Below are 15,121 nucleotides of genomic sequence, written 5' to 3'. Positions count from 1 at the left end.
CAGTTGTTTTCCGTGGTCTTCTGGGTCTTTTGGTGTTGCTGAGCTCACCAGTGCATTTCTTCTTTTTAAGAATGTTCCAAACAGTTGTTTTGGCCACGCCTAATGTTTTTTCTATCTCTCTGGTGGGTTTGTTTTGTGTTTTCAGCCTAATGATGGCTTGCTTCACTGATAGTGACAGCTCTTTGGATCTCATATTGAGAGTTGACAGCAACAGATTCCAAATGCAAATAGCACACTTGAAATGAACTCTGGACCTTTTATCTGCTCATTGTAATTGGGATAATGAGGGAATAACACACACCTGGCCATGGAACAGCTGAGAAGCCAATCGTCCCATTACTTTTGGTCCCTTAACAAGTGGGAGGCACATATGCAAACTGTTGTAATTCCTATACTGTTCACCTGATTTGGATGTAAAAACCCTCAAATTAAAGCTGACAGTCTGCAGTTAAAGCACATCTTGTTCGTTTCATTTCAAATCCATTGTGGTGGTGTATAGAGCCAAAAAAGTTAGAATCGTGTCGATGTCCCAATATTTATGGACCTGACTGTATATATATATACAGTTGTGTTCAAAATAATAGCAGTTAGACATCACTAACCTGATTAATCACTGTTTTTGGTAATAATGATATTTCTACATGGCAAATAATTTACTAGCAGGTGTAGTAGAGTAATAGAAATCCAACAGACCCAACAGTCATGGCATGCATGCTACTGATTCTGTGTAATTGAATCACTAATTGAAAGGGGCATGTTCAAAATAATAGCAGTGTGGAGTTCTATTGGTGAGGTCATTCATTCTTTGAAAAACAGGTGGCAATTATTGCCCTTATTTAAGGAAGGAAGGCAGCAAATGTTGTACATGCTGGTTACAGTGCATTTCTCTCTGAAATTCTGAGGAAAATGGGTCGTTCCAGACATTATTCAGAAGAACAGCGTACCTTGATTAAAAAGTTGATTGGAGAGGGGAAAACATATAAAGAAGTGCAGAAAATGATAGGTTGCTCAGCTAAAATGATCGCAAATGCTTTAAAATGGCAACCAAAACCTGAAAGACGTGGAAGAAAGTGAAAAACGACCATTCGAATGGATAGAAGAATAGCCAAAATGGCAAGGACTCAGCCAACAATCAGCTCCAGGAAGATTAAAGGTCTAACGTTACCTGTGAGTACTGTTACAATTAGAAGACGCCTATGTGAAGCCAAGCTATCTGCAAGAAGCCCCCGCAAAGTCCCACTGTTGAAAAAAAGACGTGCTGAAGAGGTTACAATTTGCCAAAGTGCACATTGACTGGCCTAAAGAGAAATGATGCAACATTTTGTGGACTGATGAAAGTAAGATTGCTCTTTTTGGGTCTAGTGGCCGGAGACAGTTTGTCAGACGACCCCCAAACACTGAATTCAAGCCACAGTACACTGTGAAGACAGTGAAGCATGGTTGTGCAAGCATCGTGATATGGGGATGTTTCTCATACTACGGTGTTGGGCCTATTTATCGCATACCAGGGATCATGGATCAGTTTGAATACATCAGAATACTTGAAGAGGTCATGCTGCCTTATGCTGAAGAGGAAATGCCCTTGAAATGGGTGTTCCAACAAGACAACGACCCCAAACACACCAGTAAATGTGCAACATCTTGGTTCCAGACCAACAAGATTGATGTTATGGAGTGGCCAGCCCAATCCCCAGATCTTAATCCAATAGAAAACATGTGGGGTGACATCAAAAATGCAGTTTCTGAGGCAAAACCAAGAAATAGAGAAGAACTGCGGAATGTAGTCCAATCATCCTGGGCTGGAATACCTGTTCACAGGTGCCAGAAGTTGGTTGACTCCATGCAACACAGATGTACAGCAGTTCTCAGAAACAGTGCTTATACAACTAAATATTCATTAAGTGATTCAAAGGAAAGCAAAATCTTCAAACATTGTTCAGTTTATATAGTGAATGTTTGAGTTTGTAAAGAATACAAACACTGCTATTTTTTTTAACAGTCTAATATTCACTTTTCTTCAATTTTTTTAGAGGAACAACACAAATTTGATATATTTTTCTTCATGTTTTGATTTGGAATAGAATGTGTAGTGTTCCCAATGCATTTGTGTGTATGGAAATAAAAGCTATTAGAAGGATTTTGAGCTTTATTCACTTTTTTCAACACACTGCTATTATTTTGAGCACAACTGTATATATATATATATATATATATATATATATATATAGTGACAGAAATAAGTATTTGATCCCCTGCTGATTTTGAATGTTTGCCCACTCACAAAGAAATGATCAGTCTAAAAAGTTTTATTTTTCTTTATGCATAATCATACATATGCTTTTACATCCATCTGAAATTCCACATGATGTCTTAGTGCTGTCTTGTTTGTACTTATGTAAACACACTACATGTTATTTACTTTGACACAGTTTAACACACACTTCCTGCATAGCGTGGCCTCATTAAGCATACGGCAGCATTTTTGATAGAGGATGTAAAAGAAAATTGACCACTTTTTGGTACACAATGCCAATGAAAAGTGGCATCAATATATTAGTACAAATTATCTTTGGTCTATGAATGATGACTATTGCACACAGAATTACAGAATGATGCTATATTTTTGTCAAACACCCTATAGCAATCAAAAATATTAGTGCAATCAGCAAGAACCTTTTTCTATATAGAATTGTGTATCACATGAAGGTTATCCATAAAATGTTGTCTGTCTCATATATTTTAGAAAGTGCAATAATTACTTAGAAAAAATAATAGTGTAGTACTGATTCTCAATTGTCAATTTTAGATGACTCTATGTGCAAATAAAACTGGAGGAAGCTGGGATCTGATTGGTCAGTATATTGAAGGAAATGTTAACTAAATTATTTTCAGTGTTTTCATTTCCATGATTTGTAAGGTTTCAAACTATTGCCGAAAAGTGATTCAATCACTCCAAAAAGAAAAAAAAAGAAAATCTACCAACAGGTAAAGAGTGCAGGCAATTAAGCCTGCCATAGCTTTCTGTAGGTATCTCTAAGTCTTCACACTTTGGGACATAGCTTAGTTGAACCCATTAACAGGTATTCCTTAACATACAATGTACAGACAACACACAAGCTCCCAACTACCTTTATTTGTTTTGGTGACTGCCATAACCATGATTGGCACTCCGATAACTGATGACAGAATCCATATGCAGACATTTATAGCTTTGGCCTTAGATGGGGTTCTAAAGTCCAATGCTCGCACAGGATGGCACACGGCTACATAACGATCCACACTCATCATGGTCAGGGTGAAAATACTGGTAAACATGTTGTAGTAGTCTATAGACAATACGATTTTGCAGAGGATTTCTCCAAATGGCCAGGTCTCCATGAGATACTTGGCACTTTGAAAAGGTAAAGTGCTGGTTGCCAGTGCATCGGCCAAGGCAAGATTGAAGATGTAAATGTTGGTTGCTGTCTTCATCTTGGTGTATCTATGAATAACAGAAAATACCATCATTTTAAAGGTTAATTTTCTTCAAAGAACTTTATATGCAGCTAATACAACTTCAGCACATAAAAGTAAGACATGGCTACCCATTTTTTTTTTTTCGATAGTTGTCAAATACGTACTGTAGGTAGAGAAGAAAAACACATTTTTTTTTCAAAGGGACACCTTTTAGCGATTAACATTTTTGAAACATACAGTACCATTGACTGGAGTGATTTACAGCTGCTGTCTGAGTTTCCTATGTGCTGCCAACACGAGGTATTTTCACCCTTGCTGCAACACTTAGCAGTTATAAAAAAAAGTAACAGAATCCAATATTTATTACTGTATATGCAGGCTGACTACATTTTAGTAATAAATAGGGAGGGCTCAGTTGGGCTTTAATAATAAGGCTATTCTATGTTTTTTCAGAATTTTTGTTATAGATAGAAATGAAAAAGCACCTCAGATGTCAGGATCCCTAGTGTAAATCTAACCCTTAGGGTGACCCTAATACATAACGTAAATAAACTCTTGTTTCAATTTGATTGTATATGTGAAAACTGCTATAGTAATGCTCATTGCATTGATTTTTGGTTTGGTAAACAAGCATTAAATCCTATTTTCTATGAATTTGGTTTTATTGCCCCATAAATCTTCAAGGTAGCATCTCTGAGCTTCTAGTCTGGGATGGAGCAGTATATATATCATGCTGGTCACTTGTACTGCTTCCCTTTGACTACATTTCCAAAGAGGCCTTGCACTAGCATTATACAATGTGTACGCTTAATTCTGGTACCTCCTCCTATGACCCTCTTTCAGTGCTGTACAGGAGCTCCTTTTCATCAACAAATCTATAGGCAGTGCTGTCTTACTGAAGTAAAACTGAAGTGTGTACTTGCATGGCAAGGGGGTGACAACTCAATCCTTGCATGGAAACCCAACAAAACAATGTTGTCCCCTCTAAACAGAAACTTCCTCTAACAAAATATGGATAAAAGTTTTGATAGAAGGAAAAATATTTTTAAACAGTAAAAGTAAATAAATTGAATGTAAATTAACATTATATTATTCTTTGTAATGATCGCTTAGTCATACTTTTAACCAACTCCCATCCAAACCCTCACACTTATCCCAACATTTGAAATGAACCCTTGTCACTTAACCTACCCCTAACCTTAGTTCTTTGCCAGTACCTGACAAGTAACCCTTAAAAATTAATCTTTAACCACTTTATTACAGGGCATTTTTAACCACTTCAATACCGGGCATTTTTACCCCCTTCCTGCCAAGGCCAATTTTCAGCTTTCATTGCTAAAGTGATATTGACCCCAACAGATGCAATATTACATTTTACTTTAGAAGCTGTGAAAGAATTAACTTTCAGTGACAAATGAAATAACAACTGGATTAGTCATAAAGATTTTTAGAGTACAGCCTGTCATAAACCTGGTCAAATTTAAGATAACCAGGACTTACTGTTGGATATGATCTTCCATATTCCTTTAACCACTTCTATACCGGCCACTTTTACCCCCTTCCTGCCCAGGCCAATTTTCAGCTTTCAGCGCTCTCACACAATTGCACAGTCATGCAACGCTGTACCCAAACTAACTTTTTAGAATTTTTTTTCACACAACTAGAGCTTTCTTTTGGGGGCATTTAATCACCACTGGGGTTTTTTTTTTTAATTTTTGCTAAATTAACGAAGAAAGACAGAAAATTTTGAAAGAAACACATTTTTCTTTGTTTCTGTTATAAAATTTTGCATTTAAATAATTGTTCTTCATAAATTTCGGCCAAGATGTATTCTGCTACATTTCTTTGGTAAAAATAATCCAAATCAGTATTTATTATTAGACTGTAGGAAAGTTGTAGAGTTCACAAACTATGGGATATATCTGAAAATCTCCCTGTTTGCAAAGTAGACAGTCCGAGGTATTTAGTAAGAGGCATGGCAAGTTTTTTGAAGTTGTAATTTTTTGTCATAATTTTTTGGAAATAAAAGAAATTACGAAAAAAATTCACAATATTTTTTTTACATACTGTCACCAGTGCAGTACAGCTTCATCATTTAGCTGGTACACTGACTGGTGACAGTATGAAAAATTAAAAAAAAAATTTAATTACTTTTTTTATGATTTTTTTTCATTACACATTGTGACCAGAGTAGATTAATGTTACCATAGTAACACTGTACTACTGTAAGAAAGTGATCAGAATTTTTTTTTCTAACACATGATTGCCTATAGCAAAGAATTTCATTGCTATAAGCATTTCACTGAATACATTCAGGTTTTTTTGTTGTGATTAGCTGTGGTTAGTCACAGCTAATCACATAACACAGATGAGTTGTGACTGGCCCAGTGTGTACCAAGTGATTACTATGACTAATCACAGCTACTGACACAATTGTATACAATGGATGGCATGAAAGGAAGCCATCCATTGTTTACAATTGTCATGTGACCTACTGTGATTGGTCACAGCAGTCACATGGTATTGGCAACAGGCCGGTACACATATCTGTCATCGGCTGTGTCTGAGGAACACAGCTGGTGACAGATTTCGCCACAGCCCTATAAGTGCTCCTGTTGTGTCTCTCTTTTTTGTGAGCTATTTTTCCCAAGGTGGATTGCAATAATCCTGTTAGCTTTGTCCATGGTTTTTCCTGAGCCATCCCTGTAATGCAATGAGAGGCCAGTGGTGGTGCCGGAGTCATCCCTGAAAGCTGTCAGAGGCCAGTGGTGTTTTCCCTGTCTTCATACCATGGTTTTCCTGATGGAAGATATCCATACCTGTGGAGGAGCTGGATATTTCTTTATGCACATTTAATATGCACTTCTGGTGTGTGCATTCATGTAGCAGTTTTCAAGAACGGAGTTATTTTCACCGGTTCATCACGGAGAATTTTGGGACGTTTTAATACTCATCCGTATTGTCTCATCAATTTATTTATATTGGACTGTTCACTTATGTCACTTTATATTTATATTGATTGCAAATACCACTTACTAGCTGACATTTTGCGGGACACTTTAGAAATATTATTCACTTGTAGTGCAAATTGAGCGCCTTCACTTTGAGTATGTCACTTTTGTCACTTTATTCAGTAGCATTTTTATTTTTATAATATTATATAGCGCTGCATTATATGTTTTACATAACACAGATGAGTTGTGAGTGGCCCAGTCTGTACCAAGTGATTACTATGACTAATCACAGCTAGTGGCACAATTGTATACAATGGATGGCATGAAAGGAAGCCATCCATTGTTTACAATTGTCATGTGACCTGCTGTGATTGGTCACAACAGTCACATGGTACTGGCAACAGGAGGATACACAGATCTATCATTGGCTGTGTCTGGGGGACACAGCCGGTGACAGATCTTGCCACAGCACAGCCCTGCGGGCATGTGCGAGGCGCGGTCCAGGAGGACATCATATGATGCCCACCCACATCAACGAAAGTCCCGCTCGGCCTTCATTTTGCTATTGGCCGGGTGGGAACTGGTTAACTCTTAACCATAATCTGAACTTTTTTTCTTATTTATGTGCTGGTCTTACAATGCTGAAAATTTTTAGCTAAACACATTGGGATAGATTTACTAAAACTGGAGCACTGAAAATCTGGAACCGCTGTGCATGGTAGCCAATCAGCTTCTAATCTCAGCTTGTCCAATTAAGCTTTGGCAATAAAACATGGAAACTGATTAGTTTCAATGCAGAATTGCACCTAATTTTGCACTGTCCAGTTTTAGTAAACAACTCCCATTGTGTTAGTTCCCAACTGTATTCCAACACATGCATTATCTTATGCTTTCAATACAGCCAGTTCTCTTCTTTTCCCACTCTTTCTACAAATAGATACAGGGTGCCCCTCCATCAGCAAAAAAAAAAGCTATGCTGGTTCATGCACTTACAATATGTGCAAAGAGCAATAGAAATCCTTAGATTTTATGCCTGCAGTCTCTCAAGCTAGCCAGAAACAGCGAGAATGATGGATGGTGTAATGTTCATACGTTTGATAAATAAAAGTTTGCTAACATTTGGGCTCATATTATCAGGACTAGCTTGTTGTCAGATTTAATCCAACTGCGACATCATCAAACCACGGATCAGGTATCATTCCACATTGTCGGATGGAACCACTAAATGCACATATGCAAATTAGGAAGTAATTCACCCTGTAAAGTGGAAGTACTTGTCACACACCACTGCAAGTAACCAAAAACATACGTTCGTATATGAATTTGACAGTTTGACATGAGTGAACGTATGTTCACATACCAGGTTTCCTAATAGTGTTTTTACTTTTCAGACATAAATTAAGGTATCTTATCAAAGCCAATTAACACAAATGTATTGGCCACATACAACTGCTGAGAGTAAATGAGGTTTATGCTTTTCATATATCACCTTTTACTTCACATCTGGCACATGTAAGTGCATGCCATCATCATCAGATAATGTTGTTTAGCATATGAGATGTTGGGCAAAAATGAAGGTTTTTTTGTCCAATCGTTGTTGTGGAAACATCACGCAAACTTGCTAATAAAATAGATAAAATTGGTTGTATTCATCCATTGCTTCTTAACCTATCCCATTCTCATCTATAGAATTAAGCAACCAATTTTGTGGTCCCACGCAAATGGCTTTTCTATCATCTCTTATTCCCATTGAAAGCTCTTATGATCAGGACTTTATAGTTTGGATATATCGTCATGTAGCGTTTTTTTGCATATCCTATTTTAAAGCTGATATGGGAGCTGTTTTATCTGCTTAACCATTTGACCTTCGGAAGATTTTACCGCTTTCATGACCAGGCAGTGGTGTATTTAGGTTTTGTGGTGCCCTAGGCAACACAAAAATCACCCCCACCCCAGCAGAGAGAGCCTAACATTGACCAACAACACCCCTGCCCCCCCCCCACTTGAGAGATCCTTCCACTAACACACATTTCTCCCCCCTTCCCCCCCCAGAGAGAAAGTCACTCACCTTCACAGCTGTGGACATCCCCGGGAATGAGAGTCGGGCTCTGCATACACCATCAAGCAGTCTGCAGTCTCTCTTGACTCCCACCTGGTCCACATGCTGCAAATGTCCTTTCTTCCAGGGGGCAGTGCTGCCCCCCCCTGGAAAATGCTGCCCTAGGCAAATGCCTTGTTTGCCTTGTGGTAAATACACCCCTGTGACCAGGGCATTGTTTACTATTCTGTGCTGTTCTTCTTTAACTGGCAATTGCTCAGTCATGCAGCATTGTACCTCGATTACATGTATATAATTTTCTTTTTTTTTAACCACTTGCCTACTGGGCACTTTTACCCCCTTCCTGCCCAGGCCAATTTTCAGTGCTGTCGCATTTTATATGACAATTGCGCGGTCATGCAACACTGTACCCAAACAACATTTTTATAATTTTTTTGAGACAGATAGAGCTTTCTTTTGGCGGTATTTAATCACCTCTGGGTTTTTTATTTTTTTGCTAAACAAACTAAAAAAGACTGAACATTTTGAAAAAAAAAAGTTTTTCTAAGTTTCTGTTATAATATTTTGTAAATAAGTAATTTTTCTACTTCACTTATGTGCACTAATGAGGCTGCACTGATGGGCACTGATGAGGAGGCACTGATGGGTGTCAATGCATCACTGGTGGGCATTGACAGACAACACTGATGGGCACTGAAAGACAGCACTCATATATGGCACTGATAGGCAGCACTGATGCGCACTGATAGGTGGCACTGACTGGCACTGATAGGTGGCACTCATTGGCACTGTTAGGCAGCACTGATGGTCATTGATAGGTGGCACTGACTGGTACTGATAGTCAGCACTGACTGCCACTGATAGTTGGCACTGAAAGGCAGCTCTGATGGGAACTGATATGTGGCATTGATGTGCACTGACAGGTGGCAGTTATGGACACTGACAGGTGGCACTGATGGGGCTACACTGATCACCAGGGCACTGATGATCAGTGCCCTGATGATCAGTGTATATGTCCCCTTTAAAGAATGCCACTTACCGGCTCTTCTCTCCCCACGCGCTGTCAGCGTGCGGAGAGGAATGCCGATAACAGGCATTTCCTATTTACAAGCGATCAGCTGTGATTGGATACAGCTGATTACATCACAGAGCCTATGTCATCGACTCTTTACTATGATCAGTGATCCGCTGTGTCCCTTGGACACAGCGCATCACTGATTGCCACGCTATGGGCCCCCAGGGGCACATATGCGCAGCTGGAGTGGGAGGTCATCATATGATGTCCTCCTAGAACGAGAGAACCGCCACCCTCCTGTCATTTCCTTATATGGCGGGTGGGAGGCGGATAAATAGAGCATTCTTTTGATGTACTGACTGGCTACTTAATTTCTTGAGGCCCTAAAATGCCAGGATAGTACAAATACCCCCAAAATGACCCATGTGACTGGGGTGGCGGTGATCAGTGATACTGATTGGTGACAGTATGTTAAATGACAAAAAAAGTGCAATTATTCAATTTCTTTTAACAATATTTTTTTTTATACACCATCATCAGAGCAGTTCAGTGTCACCATAATGACACTGTACTACTCTGAGAGTGATCAGGGATTTTTTTTTTACACTGTGATTGCTTGTTGCAGTGATGGCCATTGTAACAGAAATCATTTGAAATTGTCATGAATGGCTTTTTTTTTAATGACTCATTGTTTACTACTGTGATGATGTGATTGACAACAGCTAATAACATGGTATAGGATGCTGCGATTGGCCCGTGTACCATCTGATCACTGGTGACCAATCACAGATCACACACAGTATTAAACAACGATGTCAGGAATTGGATTACATTGCACAACAATCATGTGGTATCTGGGCCGAACACAGTGGTCCAATACCAAGCTCTGCAATCCAGCGGTCACAGATTGCGCCACTGTGTAGCCTAGGGGGGGTGTGCACAGTGCGCATGAGCAGGGCAACATATGGGTACGTTGCTGTGCCAGCTCAAGATGCTGTCCAGGAGTAAAATTACTGTTGCCCAGTTGGAAAGTGGTTAAAGATTAGTGTTTCTGTCATCGACTCCTGAGCAGGGGCGGAATGACAACTCATGGGGCCCCTGTGTCCTTGCCCAAACTCAAAAAAGCCTATGAAAAAGGTACCAGGGGCATCTCATGGGGCCCCCTACTGACCCGGGCCCTCAGGCATTGCCCGAATTTCCAAATGGTCAGTCTGCCCCTGCTCCTGAGATTTACACAGCAAAGCCCTGTTTGGTGGCGTAGGGGACCTAATTTTTCTCTTCTACAGTTGAGTAACACTGACAAATCTTGTCCCTCCCCCAGCCTGTTACTGACAGTAAAAAGAGAAGCAGCAGACTGATGAGATCATCTCTCACTCTGCACTCTCCATCAGCAAGTTCATTGTCACATGAACACTGCAGCACAAATGATTGGCTTCTTGTGCTGCTTCTCTGAGCTATGTTGAACATAGAGGGCAAGAGGCTGACACTGAGCCAAATTCAGATACTTGCGCTACTTGTAAAAAATACTGTATATATATATTTGATGATGTGAATACAGAACACAGCATTGCTGCTAGGAGGGCACAATAAAAAATAAAAAAATAAAAACAAATATAATAATAACAATAGTCAACATGAACCACAGAGACGGTATAATCCTATACCCACAGTTGATCCAGAGGAAGGCAAAAAAACCCCACCAAAGCATGATCCAATTTGCTCCTGCAGGGACAAAAATCGCTTGCTGATCCCCGAGAGGCAATCGGATATTCCCTGGATCAACTTTACCTATAAATGTTAATATTCAGTTATATTCTGTGTATCTAAGAAACAATCCAGGCCTTTTTTGAAGCAATCCATTGAGATGGCCAGAACCAACTCTTGAGGGAATCTATTCCACATTTTCACAGCTCTCACTGTGAAGAAACCTTTCCATGTTTGGAAATTAAATTTCTTTTCCTCCAGACGTAAAGAGTGCCCCCTTGTCCTCTGTGATGACCTCAGGGTGAATAGCTCTGCACCGAGTTTGCTATATGATCCACTGATGTATTTATACATGTTGATCATATCCCCCCTTAATCTCCTCTTCTCAAGAGAGAATAAATTCAGTTCCTCTAATCTTTCCTCATAGCTGATCTCCTCCATGCCTCTTATCAGTTTGGTTGCCCTTCTCTGTACTTTCTCCAGTTCCCCAATGTTCTTTTTGTGAATTGGTGCCCAAAACTGAACTGCATATTCAAGATGAGGTCTTACTAATGATTTGTACAGGGGTAAAATGATCTCTCTCTCTCTGGAGTCTATACCTCTTTTAATACAAGAGAGGATTTTGCTTGCTTTAGAAACTGTAGCTTGGCATTGCATGCCATTATTAAGCTTGTGATCTACCAGAACTCCCAGATCCTTCTCCACCATTGATTTCCCCAGTTGTACTCCCCCTAGTATGTATGATGCATGTATATTCTTAACCCCCAAGTGCATAACCTTACATTTATCAACATTAATCCTCATTAGCCACATAGTTGCCCAATTAAACAGTACATTGAGGTCGGCTGGTAAGTTGAAGACATCCTGTAAGGACATTATTCCACTGCACAACTTGGTGTCATCTGCAAAGACTGAAATGGTATTTTTAATTTCAGACCCTATATCGTTTATAAATGTATTAAAAAGTAAGGGTCTCAACACTGAACCTTGGGGTACACCACTGATGACCCCTGACCATTCAGAGTATGAATCATTAACCACTACTCTCTGAATACGATCTTTTAGCCAGTTTTCTATCCATTTACATATGGATTTTTCCAAGCCTGTAGACTTTACCTTATATATTAGCCGTGTGTGGGGAACTGTGTCAAACGCTTTTGCAAAATCCAAGTATACTACGTCCACCGCCACCCAAGTTTGACTACGTTGCATAGTCGTTCCTAAATAATAAGCTTTTCTTGTGCACTCATCCTATGTACAAAGATTCAAATGCTGCACAGCCAGATTCTTAGCTTGCTGCCTATTTACCAGTTTGTACTTTGTGTAGATGTACAAATTCAACTGCTTCTCATTCATAACCAAGTAAGACCCTCTATTACTATACAGATCTATTTTATTGAACATTACCGAAAATGATTCCCAATAGATCTGTATAATTTTCAAGCTCTAGGGAGTGCTCACTGGTTTTCAAACCTAACTTGGCTTGAGGATATGTAGGTGTGCAAAATAAATCTCCCTTTGACTTAGAATAATGGTTGGTTCTAGCTTGAGATGCAGGATGTAAGTGCCTAGGGCTGTAGACGCAGTCAGGCAATATTAACCTTTCATATAGGTTATTTAAATTTAATTTGCAATGAACATGAAGCCAATAAAATCTGAAAAGTAAGAATCAATATTATTTTTCAGCGGTCTGACCAGTAATGCTCTGTTAACAATATATACACTCGCTGGACACTTTATTAGGTACACCTGTTCAATTGCTTGGTAACACAAACTGCTAATCACATGGCAGCAACTCAATGCGTTCAGGCATCTAGACGTTGTGAAGACGACTTGCTGAAATTCAAACCGAGCATCAGAATGGGGAACAAAGGGGATTTAAGTGACTTTGAACGTGGCATGGTTGTTAGTGGCAGACGGGCTGGTCGGAGTATTTAAAAAACTACTAATCTACTGGGATTTTCAAGCACAACCATCTCTAGGGTTTACAGAGAATGTTCGGAAAAAGATAAAATATCCAGTGAGAGGCAGTTGTGTGGATGGAAATGCCTTGTTGATGTAAGAGGTCAAGGAGAATGGGCAGACTGGTTGCTGCGACATTCAGATGGTAGGATCAGAAGTTGGCATAAACAACATGAAAGCATGGATCCATCCTGCTTTGTATCAACGGTTCAGGCTGGTGGTGGTGTAATGGTGTGGGGGATATTTTCTTGGCACTAGCAAGGTGTACCTAATAAAGTGACCAGTGAGTGTACACATACAATCGGTATATCTGCCACGAGGCAAACAAGGAGTTTGCCTAGGGTGGCATTTTTCAGGGGGGACAGTGCTGCCCCCAGGCAGAAGGGACAAGGGACCAGGGCCTGGCAGGTCAGGAGAGCTTGTCAGACGTCAGGTGGGAGGCAGGGTTTTGGCAGGGAAGCAACCTCAGAAATTCTTGAGCAGGGGAAGGTAGGCTCGGCTTATGCCATCCTGAGTTCATGGCATCTTACCCTCTCTTTGCCTTCCTGGAGCCCTGATTCCCTGCTGCACCCACTGACTTTGTTAAGATCCAGCAAGAAGCCCAGGCGCAGACTGACCATCGCAGCTACGGCAGCTGGGCTGCTCTTTGAACCTGCTACGCTCACCCGGCCTCTCTGCAGCCAGCCAGCCGTATATTCAATTTACTGCATATGGCTGTCAGGGCCGGAGGGCGGAGCCTAGAGGTCAGCTGACTGTGAAGAGGAGGTGCAGGAGAGGAGACTCCATCGCTGCATGTTGGGTATCACTGCAGCTGCAGGCACCACGGAACCCAGATAAGTGCTCTTTACTTGTCAAGCTCTCCCATGCAGTCAGGAAGCCCGGTAAGGATGTGACCAGCGGCATCCAGCTCTAGACAGACAGCAAGAGGAACAGATGTTTTTCTCCCACTGTGTGATGTCAGAAACAGGAAGCAACAAGGATTTTGTCACTTCACGTTTTGGCTCTTTGTTGACCTGCCCATTAGCAGCCAATGAAGCAACTGATCAGACTGATCTGTGTCTGATCACATGCATTTGGGAGGCCAGAGGAGAGATTTGGGGTCTAATAGACCCCAGAACTCTCCATAAAGAGGAACAGTCATGGCCCATGCTATCACAAGGGATGTTGTTCATCCCTTGTAATATAAAGTTGATAAAAAAAAAGTTAAAGGTATAGTGTTAAAAAAAATTAAATAAAGAAATATTAATATAGCAAAAAAAATTAAAGCACCCCCTGTTCCCCCGTGCTCACACGCAACACGCACATACGTCCCTCACGCATATGTAAATGGAAATCGCACCACACATGTGAGGTACTGCCATGAATGTCAGAGTGAGAGCAAAAATTCTTGTACCAGACCTCCTGTGTAAGTCTAAACTGGTAACTTGTAAAGGCTTTTAAAATGTTGATTATGGAGATTTGTAGGTACCATATTTGGCACCAAATGGTATACCATGGGGTGGCATGGGACAAATTCAGGTGGGGGTGGTGGGGGGCTCTCGATTTTAGTCTTGTTGGGGAGGTGCCCCTCCAAATCATTGGATTCAGGTGTTCCAATCACTTCCATGGCCACAGGTGTATAAAATCAAGCACATAGGCATGCAGACTGCTTCTACAAACATTTGTGAAAGAATGGGTCACTCTCAGGAGCTCAATGAATTCACACATTGTACTGTGATAGGTTGCCAACTGTGCAATAAGTCCATCTGTGAAATTTCCTTGCTACTAAATATTCCGTGGTCAACTGTTAGTGGTATTATAACAAAGTGGAAGCAACTGGGAACAACAGCAACTCAGCCACAAAGTGGTAGGCCACATAAAATGACAGAGCGGAGTCAACACATGCTGAAGAGCACAGTGTGCAGACGTTGCCAACTGTCTGCAGAGTCAACAGCTAAACCTGCAAACTTTGTGTGGCCTTCAGATTATCAC

General features: G+C 40.4%; 1 protein-coding gene across 1 annotated transcript in view; it reads right to left on the bottom strand.

The window, feature by feature from the left end:
- Positions 1-15,121, bottom strand: part of OPRD1 (opioid receptor delta 1) — a 34,271-nt gene that overhangs the window by 4,598 nt on the left and 14,552 nt on the right. The window contains exon 2 of the mRNA XM_089686284.1: positions 3,129-3,481. Coding sequence (XP_089542410.1) covers positions 3,129-3,481 — 353 coding nt within the window. The remainder of the gene's footprint in view (positions 1-3,128; positions 3,482-15,121) is intronic.

This window comes from Staurois parvus, unplaced genomic scaffold (genome assembly GCF_062004578.1).
Source record: "Staurois parvus isolate SC_StPar_1 unplaced genomic scaffold, SC_StPar_1.0 ptg000394l, whole genome shotgun sequence".
NCBI lineage: Eukaryota > Metazoa > Chordata > Amphibia > Anura > Ranidae > Staurois > Staurois parvus.
Note: the sequence above shows the minus strand (reverse complement) of the source record. Positions and strands in the feature narration are given on the sequence as shown.